This window comes from Hippoglossus hippoglossus, chromosome 13 (assembly GCF_009819705.1).
Source record: "Hippoglossus hippoglossus isolate fHipHip1 chromosome 13, fHipHip1.pri, whole genome shotgun sequence".
Taxonomy (NCBI): Eukaryota; Metazoa; Chordata; class Actinopteri; order Pleuronectiformes; family Pleuronectidae; genus Hippoglossus; species Hippoglossus hippoglossus.
This window is the reverse complement of record NC_047163.1, coordinates 9,369,343-9,383,291: the sequence shown is the minus strand read 5'-3', so window position 1 is coordinate 9,383,291 and position 13,949 is coordinate 9,369,343. Positions and strand designations below refer to the sequence as shown.

The window sequence follows — 13,949 nt, the reverse complement described above, 5'->3', positions numbered from 1 at the left end:
TTCACTGGAAAACACTGCAGCTCTGCAGATGTATGAGATCATTGAAATGATTGTAATGCAAGAACAAGTGAAGTGTGGCTACGTTAGCAGGCTCATATTCTTCCAATAGCATTTGAATTAATATGTGATATTTCATCCATGTGGGTGTAGAAGTGGGTTTAAATGATTGTACTGGGAATGGTTGCAGTTTTCTGGATTTTATCATTATTTAAATATAACAAAATGTTATATTTTCTATGGTCTTGATTGATTATTTTATTAATTGATTGTTACTCTAATGGCACAACCAGTAATGCAAGCAGATGTGTGGAGTCGATATGAGAAACAAAGACACAACCATGGAACTGACTTTTCTTTATCTTTATTAATGTAATAAAAAACAATGAAGTAAAAATAACGATTACTTTAATAAAATATGGATTTATCTACAACACAAAGTATTCCATCGTCTATGTAAATATATCTGACATTATATAATGAAATAAAATGGATTTTTAAGTAAAGTGCAAACAACACAAATTTGTCTTTCTAACATTTAAGGATACAGTATGTCACATATTCGGAAAAATAGAAATAACTGATAATGAAATTCATAAAGTAAAACTATTGGATGACTCACAATGGCTGTTTGATTAACATCATACGTCGCCACATGCAGTCTTAAGTTTCTTCACTACCTGGCCATCAGGTGTTTCTTAGTATTTTTCTCAGGCCTCAAAAGAATAATGAAACACTTTGGAGCAAAGATACAGAAAAGCAAACCATAGCTGGAGGCAAGAATCGCAAATATCTCCACGGCAACTGCATATTTTCCAGGAGAACTGACATAAGCAGGAACGAAGGCGACCCACACGGCGCAGAAGATCAGCATGCTGAAGGTGATCAGCTTGGCCTCGTTGAAGTTGTCGGGGAGTTTCCGAGCGAGAAAGGCCAAGAGGAGACTGGTGCAGGCCAGCAGGCCGATGTAGCCCAGGACCAGAGAGAAGCCCACCACAGAGGCCATGGCACACTTCAGTGTGACCTTCAACCCCGGAATTTCGAAGTCAGGTTTAGGCAACGGGGGGCTGAGCGATAGCCAAATAACACAGATGATAACCTTGATAAAAAAAGCATTGCAGAAAATCAGGTTTAAGGACGGGAAACGATGTAATGAGTTGTAATTTTATTATTAAAAGAGCCACATCCAACTCTGACCTGTATACAGGTGAAAACGCAGACACTTCCTCTCTGTTGGCGCGGACCAAACCACTTCATCAGGGACCCAGCACCGGGCCGAGCCGAGCGAAACGCTGCCAGGACCACGATGGTTTTGACTTGGAGGCAGGAAACACAAAGCACGAAGCTGATCCCAAAAGCCGCCTGCTGGAAGCGACAGGCCCAGACTGAGGGACGGCCGATGAACACCAGCGAGCACAGGAAGCAGAGCTTCAGAGACAGAAGCAGCAGGAAGCTCAGCTCGGAGTTGTTGGCTCGCACCTACAAATAACAATCAGACTTTAACTGATATTGAAAGGATAATTAATAAACACCCTTATTTTGATCATGGAGAAATAGATTATTGTTTCTTGAACTTTATAATCTCTGATAAATGAGACTGTATACTTACCATAGGTGTTTGTCGATAGTATAGGAACATCACAAACACTGCTGTTGTCACCACGACACCAGATATAGCGACTGTAGTCAGGGTAATACCCAGAGTTTCATTAAAGGAGAGGAAGTCCAGCTGGCGAGGGACGCAGGCCGTTCGTTCAGAGTTGGACCAGAACTCAGACGGACAAGGATCACAGTGAGGGGAACCTGGCAGAGGGATGCAGACACAAAATGACCAAATAATTTGAGTATTGGAAGCCTATTGGTGCAGACTGAATTAAATGTTATTGGAAAGTCATATGTGGTTATTTCCTCACCAGTTTTATTGCTAATCTCTCCGTCAGCACATGAGATGCAGTCAAAGCAGCAGACAGGTTCTCCTTTCCTGGAGGCCATCCTGGTCCCGGGGGGGCAGCTCTCACTGCACACTGACACAGGCACCTGAACAAAATATAAAACCACAGTAAGCATTTAATTCAGTAAATGTTTTTTAGTGAATCGAGATCTTTCCTCTTTAAGCACCTGATTGGATCCCGTGCTCCACTGAATGGCTGACTCATTAAGGCGGATGTCGAATCCGTCCACACGACCGATCAGAACAAGCTTGAGTCGACCTTCGGGTGTTTTCTGCCAGTTTACGAGGTCGTACTTTGCTGGAACATCGGCCCCTTGGAAGTAAAACATTTCACCCTGAGGTGTGGTGAAGTTCACTGTGCTCAAGTGCTGCAGAACCTGGAAGCGTCAAAATGTTGAAACAGTAAATATTTGTCTTAAAGATTGATTCAGAGTGACAGATATCAACACCCTAAGAATTAGCAAATGTGTGTTGTCAAAATGAAGCTGGAATAACTGTGATTACCTCTATGGGTTGGATGTGTTTCAGAAAGGAGCAGGTGGAGCTGCCGTTTCCAGGAGAGCTGTCATTGTTGGGGCATGAGAGGAGGCTGTGAAGGGCGTGGGCTGCGGCGTAAGCAGCAAGGTACACATTATATGTGACCCTCAGCTGAGAGGTGTCAGTAAAGAGATTCTGCACCACCTCCAGGGACTCTGTGCCAACGCAGAGCGGAAGCGGCGCCCTCTGGTCTGCACGGGATGGTGAAGTGGTAGATGAAGAAAGATTTGAGGGTCCAGGACGGCAATTAAACATTTTTTCCCAAAATTCTCTCAAGAACTTATCATCAGGACGATGAGAGGGATTCAGATTTCTGAGATACTTTTCAAATCCAGGTATAGGTGAACTCCTAATGGCCACGCCGAGGACGCCACGTGCCACTTTAAGGGTGGAAGGGTTTTCGAGAAGATTAACACTCGTGCTCCAAGCCTCACTGGCCAGAAACTGTCTATCAGTCACCTGGTGATGAAAGCACGATAAAAAAAATCATTTAAGAAAATAAATTATATCAAATAAGTCAAATTTTCAGATTTAATATACAAAATTGTGTCTCACATTTCTCTGGGCCAGCTGCAGGAACAGTTCCCTCACATCTGTGTACCAGGTGAAGATCAGAATCACTTTAGCGGTCGAGGCCTGAATTGCGAGCGCTGCCTGTTTGGCGTCGCTCACAATGTTTTCCCTTCGGAGAGTCTCCACAAACGCCAGACACACGCCGGCCCCCTGAGTCTCCTCCTGGAATATCTGATATACACAGTTATACATTTATATATTATAATTCAGGTTTCTTGTGCAGATGCCGTAACATTTCTGGTGCATAAGAAGTGGTAACACCTTTATCGCCGTTAGGCCGTAACTGTTTTTAGCCACCACCGCTCCGATCCAAGTCCATTTTAAACGTATTGCAAGCTGGGCGATGGCTCGGGCTTGGTAAATGTCACTGGGCATGGTCCTGAAGAAGTTGGGAAATTGGCGTCTGTCACTCAGACACGGGCAGCTCGCCGTGTAGCTCATCTAAAAGACAAAAAAAAACCATATAATTATAATAAACTTTTCATAAAAGAGCTTTACATGAATAGAATGAATTTAGCTTAAAAACAGAACATGAAGACAGGAAAATATTTCAAAACAATGAACATGTGTGAAAAGGGGTTAAAGCAATATTAAGTTTACATTAAAAGAAAACACAAAGCAAGATCATCAAAAAAAGTTTTTAAAGTTCTTTAAACGTGTCGGCAGTGGAAGGATTCCTTATGAGTTGCAAACCTTTCGCTGCTTGATTACAGAAAACTGCATCACATTTACATGCTGAAGTCTCATGCACAAAAAAGACAGTTGTAATTCATTTTCACCCAGGTGGAAATATGTTTTCTGCTTTTACAAATAACACGGTAAATGCAGTTTACAGTAAATGTTTCAGTTCACTTTTGCTGTCCTCACATCAGAAATTAAACAATGCTTCCAGATATAGAGCTATAGAAGAAAATATTAACTGTTGCACAATACTTCCTTAAAGAAATACTATGGTAAATGTTAAACCACTGCATATTTCATGAAGTTAAATCCCAATTTAAAAGTGAAAATCTGATTTTTATAATTGTAGCATTTTACTTTTTGTCTTGCATATTTCTTTATATTTTTTCTGTCTATATTCAACATAAACAACTCACTAAAGGAACAGAGAGTGGCCCCAGGAGTCTGGAGAGTATCAAGGCTGTTATAGATGAATCGCCACCGATGATCAATGGAACAGGCGGATCACCTGATGACGTAATAACATACAGTGGAATAAAATCATCAGTTAAATGAAAACTGTGCTTGGTTCAGTTATTACTGTCATCGTTTGTATTTACTAGAGAAGGATGCACACTGGGTAAATACAAAGGGACATTTAGTACCTCTCCTTTCTCCAGTTTCTTCAGTTAAATTACAGCTGCTGCGGTCTCCTCCAACCAGGGACAGCGCTGTCCGCAAAGCCCACAGGGGCAGAGCACAGCTATCGTGGATGTGGTAGCCCAGCTTCACGCCTGGAAGCAGCGTTGTGCTGTGGTTGATTTCTTCCAGCGCAAACACCATCGCATATATGTACTGCAGCGGAAGATCTTCCAAACTGAGAGCACAGGAGAGGAAGAGTGAGAAAGTGTCATCTGTAATAATGATCTGTAAAGTCTGCAATGAAATAAGCATTTCAACGTATTAAAAAAAAGATATTGTACATATCGATGTTAAAGAACCACAAATATTTAACTTTATATGAATATGGCTAATAATAACATATATAAAATGTATATGTAAACAAAGCAGTTGAGAGTTTCACCTGCTGCAGGATTGGTAAAGTGGCTGCTGAGTAAACTCTTGATCTATAGCTGGAGGCTTGTTATAAAGACTGAAGAGTCCACCGATGACAAGATCCCCGTCCTGGAACAGACCCTGGACGCCGGATGAACCCCACCGAGAACAAGTCACCGCCTGAACCAGCTGCCACCCCACCCGGAGACCCAGCTGTCTGCCCACCAGCCCCACGAGCAGCAGGGACGGGGCTGAGCAGGGCCGCAGCGTGAAGAGCCAGGAGAACCAAGACATCGATGCAATGACTCTCTACACTTTAAATGTGCCAGATATATCCGTTAGATTCAACTTCTCATGAACATAAAAATACAAAAATGAGACATGCAGAGAATATTAAATCAATTCGTTTGAACAGTTCCTGGAATGAGAAGGTCAAATGTGATTAAATCCCTCTTAATGTGACAGCATAAAAGATAATATTTTCACCAATTAAATCATTCTAAGGACAAAATGTACATTACAACAGATACAACTTGACCTGACGACTGACGAGGTGTATAGCCCCCTCTGCTCTGCTCAACATAGACGTTGTTCTAGGTATTTATAACATCTACGAAGCCCATGGTGGAAACAGGATGATAATGCACCTGCAAATCACTTCTCTGGAAGGTGAGGGCATAACAATGGTGTAATGACTGGGTGTGGACAGAGTGTGATACAGACATGAGGGGGTTTAGCTGGAGGGCAGCGACCACAGACATCCCAGCAGAGTTACATCTCTATCAAACTATTTGTTTATGAATTAATCCACAGAGAGCCCAGCCTTTCACATCAGGGCCCTTCTCCGCTGACTATACACATTGTTGTTTTGATATAGGTTCAGTATGATCATCTTGAAGAAGATGTTATGTTTTTGAGATCGCACGGTGATGCAGTGGGCAGCACTGTTGGCTCACAGCAAAAAGGTTCCCGGTTTGAATCTCGGTTCAGCCAGGGTCTCATTTGTGGAGTTCGCTGTGTGGAGCACTCCAGCTTCCTCCCACAGTTCAGAGACATGCAGACTGGGGTTAAACTAACTGGAAACTCTGAATTGACACGTCACTGATACCTGCTCAGGGTAACCCTAACCCTAACTTACCAAGGTCGTAGAAACTCGTAGATGCTACCAATAGATCACAACCCGTGATTGTGATTGTGATTAGGGTTAGGGCTAGGGTCGGTGAATGTCGTAGAGACTTGGGAGTAGACTCTACCCTCACTAATGTGGGCATGCCCGATCTATTGGTACCATGTACGAGTTTCTACGACCTTGGTAAATTAGGGTTAGGGTTGCGATTAGGGTTAGGGTTAGGGTCACCATTAGGGTTAGGGTTAGGGTTGGTGGATGTCGTAGAGACTTGGGAGTAGGCTCTACCCCCACTAATGCGCACGATTGGTACCATCTATGAGTTTCTACGACCTTGGTAAGTTTAGGGTTAGGGTTAGGGTTGGGGTTGCAGCTAGGTTTAGGATTTGTTGATACATCTCGATGACTTCTCCTGCTTCATCCAAAGACTCTGCAGCTGAAATGGGGAGCCAAAGTCAATGCACTGGCCCACAGGGTTAGGGTTAGGGGGTTAGGTTTACGATTAGGGTTCTGCTATTATGTCAGATGGTTAAAGATACAGGAAACCACCATATTGGATTGTTGCCTACAGGTGCTGGTGAACAATAAATGATTAAGTTAGGTGTTACCTGCCTTCACTCAGTCTTAAACTGGCAACCCTTAGGTTGAAAGCCTGATGCTTTACTGACTGAGCTATACAGTCCACATGAGACAGGTAACTGAATCGAGGGTTGTGGGGTAAATTCCTCAACTCACTGAGAGTTAGACCTGATTGACTCGTAAAAAGAAACAATACACCACAGGGTTAGAGGGTTAGTTTGGGGACAATTTAAGAATTAACAGGAGCCTGGGCGACAAAGTCCATATTCTATCTATAGACCAGGACTTTAACACTGGACTCTAAGGTCGAGAGCCCTGTACTGTAAATTCACTGGGATGTAACTTTCAATACATTTTCAGTTGTGATTAGTTTTCAAAATAATTTAAAATAAATCAAATCCAAACAAGATTATCCACATTACCCAGAGTTATGAAGAAAAACCCTAATAATGATGTTTATATCTATTTCTGCTATTTCTGAGGACTTCCAGCTGTTGGGGAAAATTTTGATGTCAACCTTAGAAGTCTGATTTATTTGGGGGGTTAGGGGTTAAGGTTAGCAACCCTAACCCTAACCCTCTAACCCTAACCCTAAACTTACCAAGGTCGTAGAAACTCATAGATGGCACCAGTCAATCGGGCGTGCCCGCATTAGTGGGGGTAGAGCCTACTCCCAAGTGTCTACGACATTCACCAACCCTAATCGCAACCCTATTTAAAATTAAACTATGCAAATAGAAAATGTTTCATGACCCCTGAGGTATTTGTGACAGATAAACGACAGCATCAATTGCAACTGAGACATTTGCGTGTAGGTGGTTTCTTTCAAACTCCCACAAATCAATGCTTCAACCTCCTCTGGGGATAATGGGGGGCCGGACGTCTCTGGCACAATTATTTTGAGAGTCGGGGATGAATATTTTTTTAGATTATTGCCTCACTTTGCAGGCCCAATTTAAAAAATCAAAACTGTACTGTAGCTGCTGAAGAAATATTAGCCTTTGGTACAAATTGAGTTTTGTGGCCAGTAACAAGATCATTTCAGGTAAAGTAACTCTTTGGGCTTGGCCTTCAAACTTTGACCTTTCTGTAGAGTATCCATTTCAGTTGATGCCAAGTCCCCCTCGTAACCTCATTGTGTTATACTTGACAAAAAAGGGGAATAAAATATTCTTATGAATGAGATATACTGTATGATTGTAGTGCAACAGTGACACACTGTGGTCTGCACTGACATTAGGAACATGGGGCAGTTTGCTTTGAACCAGCAGTTAAACATCTAAACTGTACCTTGCTAACTGTTGTGACTTTTTTTTCTGCAATGCATTCAATTTTATCTATTAACTATGTTTTCTAAAAAAATTCAAAAACACAATATTTGTACAATTGATTAACAGAACTCTAATAAAAGTCTTAAATAATTTATTTCTCCATATTTTCTTTTCTGTAACAACATGTTTACCTATATCTAAACTGTGTAATATTATTAATACACATACTCACTTTTGTTTTATCCACTATGAAACAAATAAACCTTTAGATATCTGGCCCCAGAACAGAACATCTTCATATTACGTGTGAGACAAAAGAAACACAGTTAATGAATTGTAGTGGAATTACAAGCAGAGAAAGACTAAGATTGTGCAATGCTGCCATCTAGCGGTTATAACTGGGCACATGCATATTGAACTAAATGATTCCAGCAGGTAGAGTAGTGAGTGGTGGATTTAAATATGTCTCACTGCTGATTATAAAAATTAAGATGATTTCTATATCCTTATCAACTCTAATGACGAGTCATTCACAGGCTGTTTGAATTGCAGGTATCCTTGTCTCAACTATCTTAAATACAAAACATTTGTTCCTGATCCATTGACAAAGTATTATTTACTTTGAATGAATGCATGTATATAGTGTATAAAACGTTATAATATGAGACACAATCTTGTATGAAGAACTTATTCTGCTTTCTGTGCCTTTGAGTTTCATTCATTTGAAGTTCAGTATTCAAACACAGTACAGAGAGTTAATAAATATTTTATTGGGTAGCATTGCATCTAAATTCAATGGATGTTGTATGTTGTTACTGTATCTTTAAATTATGTCTCAGAGCAGAAATTAATATTCATCTACAAATCTAAGCCATAACTCAGAGAGGCACATTAAGAATTGGCATTGATAACATGAAACAAATAGACATACACATGACCATATGCATCAATAACTATCTGGCCATCAGGTGTTTCTTAGTGTTTTTCTCAGGCTTCAAGAGAATAATGAAACATTTCGGGGCAAAAATGCAGAGCAGCAAACCATAGCTGGAGGCAAGAATCGCAAAAATCTCCACAGCGACAACGTACTTCCCAGGAGAGCTAATGTATGCGGGGACGAAGGCGACCCACACGGCGCAGAAGATCAGCATGCTGAAGGTGATCAGCTTGGCCTCGTTGAAGTTGTCGGGGAGTTTCCGAGCGAGAAAGGCCAAGAGGAGGCAGGAGCAGGCCAGCAGGCCGATGTAGCCCAGGACCAGAGAGAAGCCCACCACAGAGGCCATGGCACACCTCAGGGTGACCTTTGACCCTCGGAGACCAAAATCCTGCTGAGGCACGGGGGGGCTGAGGGACAGCCATATGGCACAGATGATAACCTGTGTGAGTAGTAAATATATTTCATTTAGCGTAGTTACTCATAAATATAAAACAAGGTGTGGTGATGTTTTTAGCAGATAAAAAATAAACTACATCATGACTTAAGTTTTCTTCATCTCTACAGGACTGGTTAGAATTTCATCTCAAACTATATATTAACTTCTTGTAAATGAATTGTTTTTAATCACAACTCGTATTGTTAATTGATTAAATATCATCAATATAAAATGATTCACACCTGTATACAGGTGAAGAGGCCGACACTTCCTCTCTGTTGGCGTGGACCAAACCACTTCATCAAGGATCCAGCACCGGGCCGAGCGGAACGGAAAACAGCCAGAACCACGATGGTTTTTACCAGCAGGCAGGAAACACAAAGCACAAAGCTGATCCCAAAAGCCGCCTGCTGGAAGCGACAGGCCCAGACTGACGGACGACCGATGAACAGCAGCGAGCACAGGAAGCAGAGCTTCAGAGACAGAAGCAGCAGGAAGCTCAGCTCGGAGTTGTTGGCTCGCACCTACAGGAGAAGCACATCAACAGTTGATGGAGGAAAGAAAGGTGAGAATCCTATCAGCAAACTCTGGGTTATTCTTACCATGGGTGTTTGATGGTAGTAAACAAAAACCAGGAACACTGCTGCCGTCACCGTGGCACCAGACACTGCTGCTGTCGTCAGGGTGATGCCCAAAGTTTCATTAAAGGAGAGGAAGTCCAGCTGGCGAGGGACGCAGGCCGTTCGATCAGCGTTGGACCAGAACTCAGACAGACAGGGATCACAGTGAGGGGAACCTGGCAGAGGGAGAGAGAGAGGATGGAGGAGAGAATAATAAAACTCAAAGCGTGACGTAAAGGATAGAAACATGAGCTGGTGTTGTGTTGTGTAGTAAATTCATCACCAATTTTATTGCTAATCTCTCCCTCAGCACATTGGATACAGTCGAAGCAGCAGACAGGTTCTCCTTTCCTGTTGGCCAGTCGGGTGCCTGGAGGACAGATCTCACTGCACACTGACACAGGCACCTGCACAGACAGTCAGTGACACGATGCGATTAATTCACAACAACATTCATTCCAACAGCAAGTATTTAATTAGAATTTCTTTCAAATGAATGACCTGATTGGATCCCGTGCTCCACTGAATGGCTGATTGGTTAAGGCGGAGATCAAACCCGTCCACGTGGCCAATCAGAACGAGCTTCATTGGCCCCTCCGGAGTTTTCTGCCAGTTGACCAGATCATACTTTGCCGGAGTGTCGGCTCCTTGGAAATAAAACATTTCACCCTGTGGTGTGGTGAAGTTCACCTGGTTTAAGTGCTGCAACAGCTGAAGGGAAGAAACATTGAAACAGTCAGAATAAAATCTGTACACAAAACTACACTTAGAACTTTTAGAGCTTTATCACCATACTGCATATTTTACTGTATATAAAATATGCAGTATGCAGTATATATATATATATACTGCAGCAAATACATGTACCATGTACACAGAAATATCCAAAAACTTTAGCAAACTGCTCACATTAAACGCAGGCAAAACATCCATTCTCTGATATAGGTGAAAGGATTTTTTGTTACCATACAGTGACTGAAGTATAAGACCCCTTTATTTTGATTCACTAAATCCAGAACATTATCCAGATCCGCACAAAATTGTGAACCTGTTCATTAATATTATCACTCTACAGATGTCGAAAATGCATTGTGTCTTGAGAAATTCACAAAAAATTGGGAAAAACGGCCAATTTTAAAGAAATAAAATAATTAAACTAAATCCTGAATCTTCCCATGAATCAGATCTGCACCAATATTTTGTGGGTTCAATGGGTTCTTCCCTTTCCAGTAAGTTTTGTGGTAATCCGCCCATTAGTGCTAAATAACAGAAACTGTTCTCCTCCTCTGGTACCTCTTTTGGTTTGATGTGATCTGGAAAGGAGCATGTTGAGATGTCTTCGTCTCTGCTGGAGCAGGAGAGGAGGCTGTGGAGGGCGTGGGCTGCAGCATACACGGCCAGGTAGACATTATAAACCACCCTGAGCTGAGAGGTGTCAGTGAAGGGATGCTGCAGCCCCTCCAGAGACTCTGTGCCACTGCAGGGGGGCAGAGAGGCTCTCTGAACAGACTCCTTGGCAAGAGATGAAGTGGAGCCATTCGATGCACGGTGAGATGAAGAGGAATATGAAAACGATGCTGCCTCCCCTGCACTGCATCCAAACTCCTTTTCCCAGAAGTCTCTTAAGAATCCATCATGCGGACGACGAACTGGGTGCAGATTCCTGAGATATTTTTCAAACCTGGGTATTGTTGAACTACGAATGGCCACGCCAAGAACCCCGCTGGCCACCTTGGAGACGGCAGGGTCCTGGAGGAGATCGTCACTGGTGCTCCAGGCCTCACTGGCCAGAAACTGTCTGTCAGTCACCTACAGGAGGAATGCACTTTAAATTAATACACTCAAATGATAAAGTCATACAAATTTCCAGGCCAGTTACTCACATTTCTTTCATTTAGCTCCAGAAACAGCTTCTTCACATCAGTGTACCAGCAGAAGATGAGAATCACCCTCGCAGTGGAAGCTTGAATTGTGAGCGCCGCACGTCTGGCATCTCTCCCAATAGTCTCTCTGTGGACGGTCTCTACGAAGTCCAGACACACCCCCTTGCCCTTAATCTCCTCCTTAAATACCTGAAACAATTACGTGAAAACAACCAATAAATACATGCTATTTGTGCGATATTTAAATTCAATATATCACAACAATATCATAACCTGCATCGCCAATTGACCATAGTCGGTGTTTGCATGTACAGCCCCAACCCACGTCCAGTGGAAGCGTATGGCCAGTCGTGCGATGGCCCTGGCCTGGTAAATGTCACTGGGGATCGTTCTGAAGAAGTTAGGGAACTTGAGCCGGTCACTCAGACAGGGACAGGTGGCCAGGTAGCTGATCTGAGGGAGAGACACAGAGGTACAGCGTTTTTCACAGCACCATCTTCAATATAAATTCACAATTTAAACACAAGCAACTGACTCATGAGAAGAAGATTTCCTCTGGTGATGAAACTCACAATTGGTATAGAGAGAGGCCCCAGGGTCCTGGACAGTATTATCCCTGTTGTGGACGAGGACGCCCCAATCAGCAGAGGAACAGGCTTCCCACCTGAAGATAAGATAAGATAAGATAAGATAAGATAAGATAAGATAAGATAAGATAAGACTGAACTTTATCATTAGAATGTTCTCACAAAATATGTCTTCAACAAAAACAAAATAAAACCAAAGAATGAAGCAAATACATATTTACACACAGTGCATCACACATCATGAATAAGTGGCTGTTCATCGATAATTTCACATTTGTTTTAACTATTTGACAGACTGAAGAACACAGTGAGCTTCCCAGTCCATTTGTTCCTGTCATAGCAACAGATAATTAACGGCATAAAATGATCTATGATACCAGGTGATGGTTTCATGGACAAATCAAATGTTAAAAGCACATGGAATCATATCAAGTCATACTTGTGTCTCCAGGTTGTCCATGTGATGCAGAGTGTGGCGTAGGTGCTGTTAAGCTGCAGCTGCGTGTGTTTCCTCCGACCAGTGACAGTGCATCTTGCAGTGCCCACGGGTATCGGCTGCAGCTGTCCACTATGCTGTAGCCCAGCTTGACTCCCGGCAGCAGGGAGCTGTTCCCGTTGATTTCATCCACCGCAAACGCCAAAGCATACAAATATTTCAATGTCTCCAGATCTAAGCTGAGAGCACAGGAGGAGAAAGGAGGAGAAAATCTGAACAACTGCAATGTCAGTCGGTGAAATATAAAAGTGACACATACATCAAGACCTACAGGTATTTAAATAATCATATCAGAATCATATTAACCACTATCTGCAGTAAAAGTACAGTGCATGTGATTACCCAGTGCACGGTTCATAGTGTGGCTGCTTGATGAAGTCCTGCTGTACAGCTGAAGGTATGTAATACAGATTAAAAAGTCCACCAAGGATCACGTCCCCGTCCTGAGAGAGGACCTTGTTGTTCAGTGCGCTCCACCTGGTGCACGTCGTCGCCTGAGCCCCCTCCAGACCCCCCGCCTGTCTGCCCACTGCACTGAGGAGCAGCAGAGACAGAGCTGAGGAGAGCCAACGGGTGAGGAGCCGGGGCAACCGGGACATGGACGCAGCTGTTCTGGACATTTAGAAAACCTTTGGGTAAATGTAATCTGACAGAGACAGAATATACATCAACCAGAGGTGCGATGAATTCAAACACAATTTACCTGACTGGTCCCACCTGGAAACAGACTGCATTAAAACTCGCAGGTACCTCATAGATAACGTTCAACAAAGATGAATCCCATAAAAATTGCATATGTCCAAAATCACAATATCATGCCTGTTACCTGCAAAGAGAGATCACATTATCAGCATAAGTATAACAAGTTAAGTGAGAAAATGGTATCTTGACAGAGACATACCTCCCTCCCTGCACAGGCCAAGTGTTGATATGAGTATTTATAATCGTCGTGGAGCCTTTTCCATGGAAGTGAAACAGATGACATAAGCAGCACAACACAAAATTATCCCTCTCTAGAGTGATGGTGGAAAAACAAATCATTGCTAGCGAGTGATTATGGAGGGAGTGAGTGTGTACGTGTTCTAAACTGTCAAAAACAACTTGAGAGAGAAGATAAAAGTAGATCGTTTTAATTATCAGAGCAAGAAACTTCAGTAAAGGAAAACAGATAGAGTACAGGCCCTTGGTGTCTTTCCCCTGCTACTTGTTTTCTATGTGGATTAATCAGCCATTTAAAGAA

General features: G+C 42.6%; 1 protein-coding gene across 1 annotated transcript; it reads right to left on the bottom strand.

The window, feature by feature from the left end:
- Positions 1-351: 351 nt before the first annotated feature.
- On the bottom strand, positions 352-13,358 carry LOC117773092. Its single transcript, XM_034604787.1, has 21 exons — positions 13,052-13,358; positions 12,653-12,888; positions 12,199-12,290; positions 11,900-12,079; positions 11,627-11,815; positions 11,037-11,552; positions 10,245-10,454; positions 10,027-10,150; positions 9,726-9,919; positions 9,366-9,647; positions 8,705-9,126; positions 4,384-4,595; positions 4,156-4,247; positions 3,320-3,499; positions 3,041-3,229; positions 2,453-2,944; positions 2,116-2,325; positions 1,911-2,034; positions 1,607-1,800; positions 1,195-1,476; positions 352-1,096 (listed from the first exon to the last, which is right to left on the bottom strand). The coding sequence occupies exons 1-21, from the start codon at positions 13,327-13,329 to the stop codon at positions 674-676; spliced, it is 5,121 nt and encodes a 1,706-aa protein (XP_034460678.1). The 5' UTR covers positions 13,330-13,358; the 3' UTR covers positions 352-673.
- Positions 13,359-13,949: the final 591 nt, after the last annotated feature.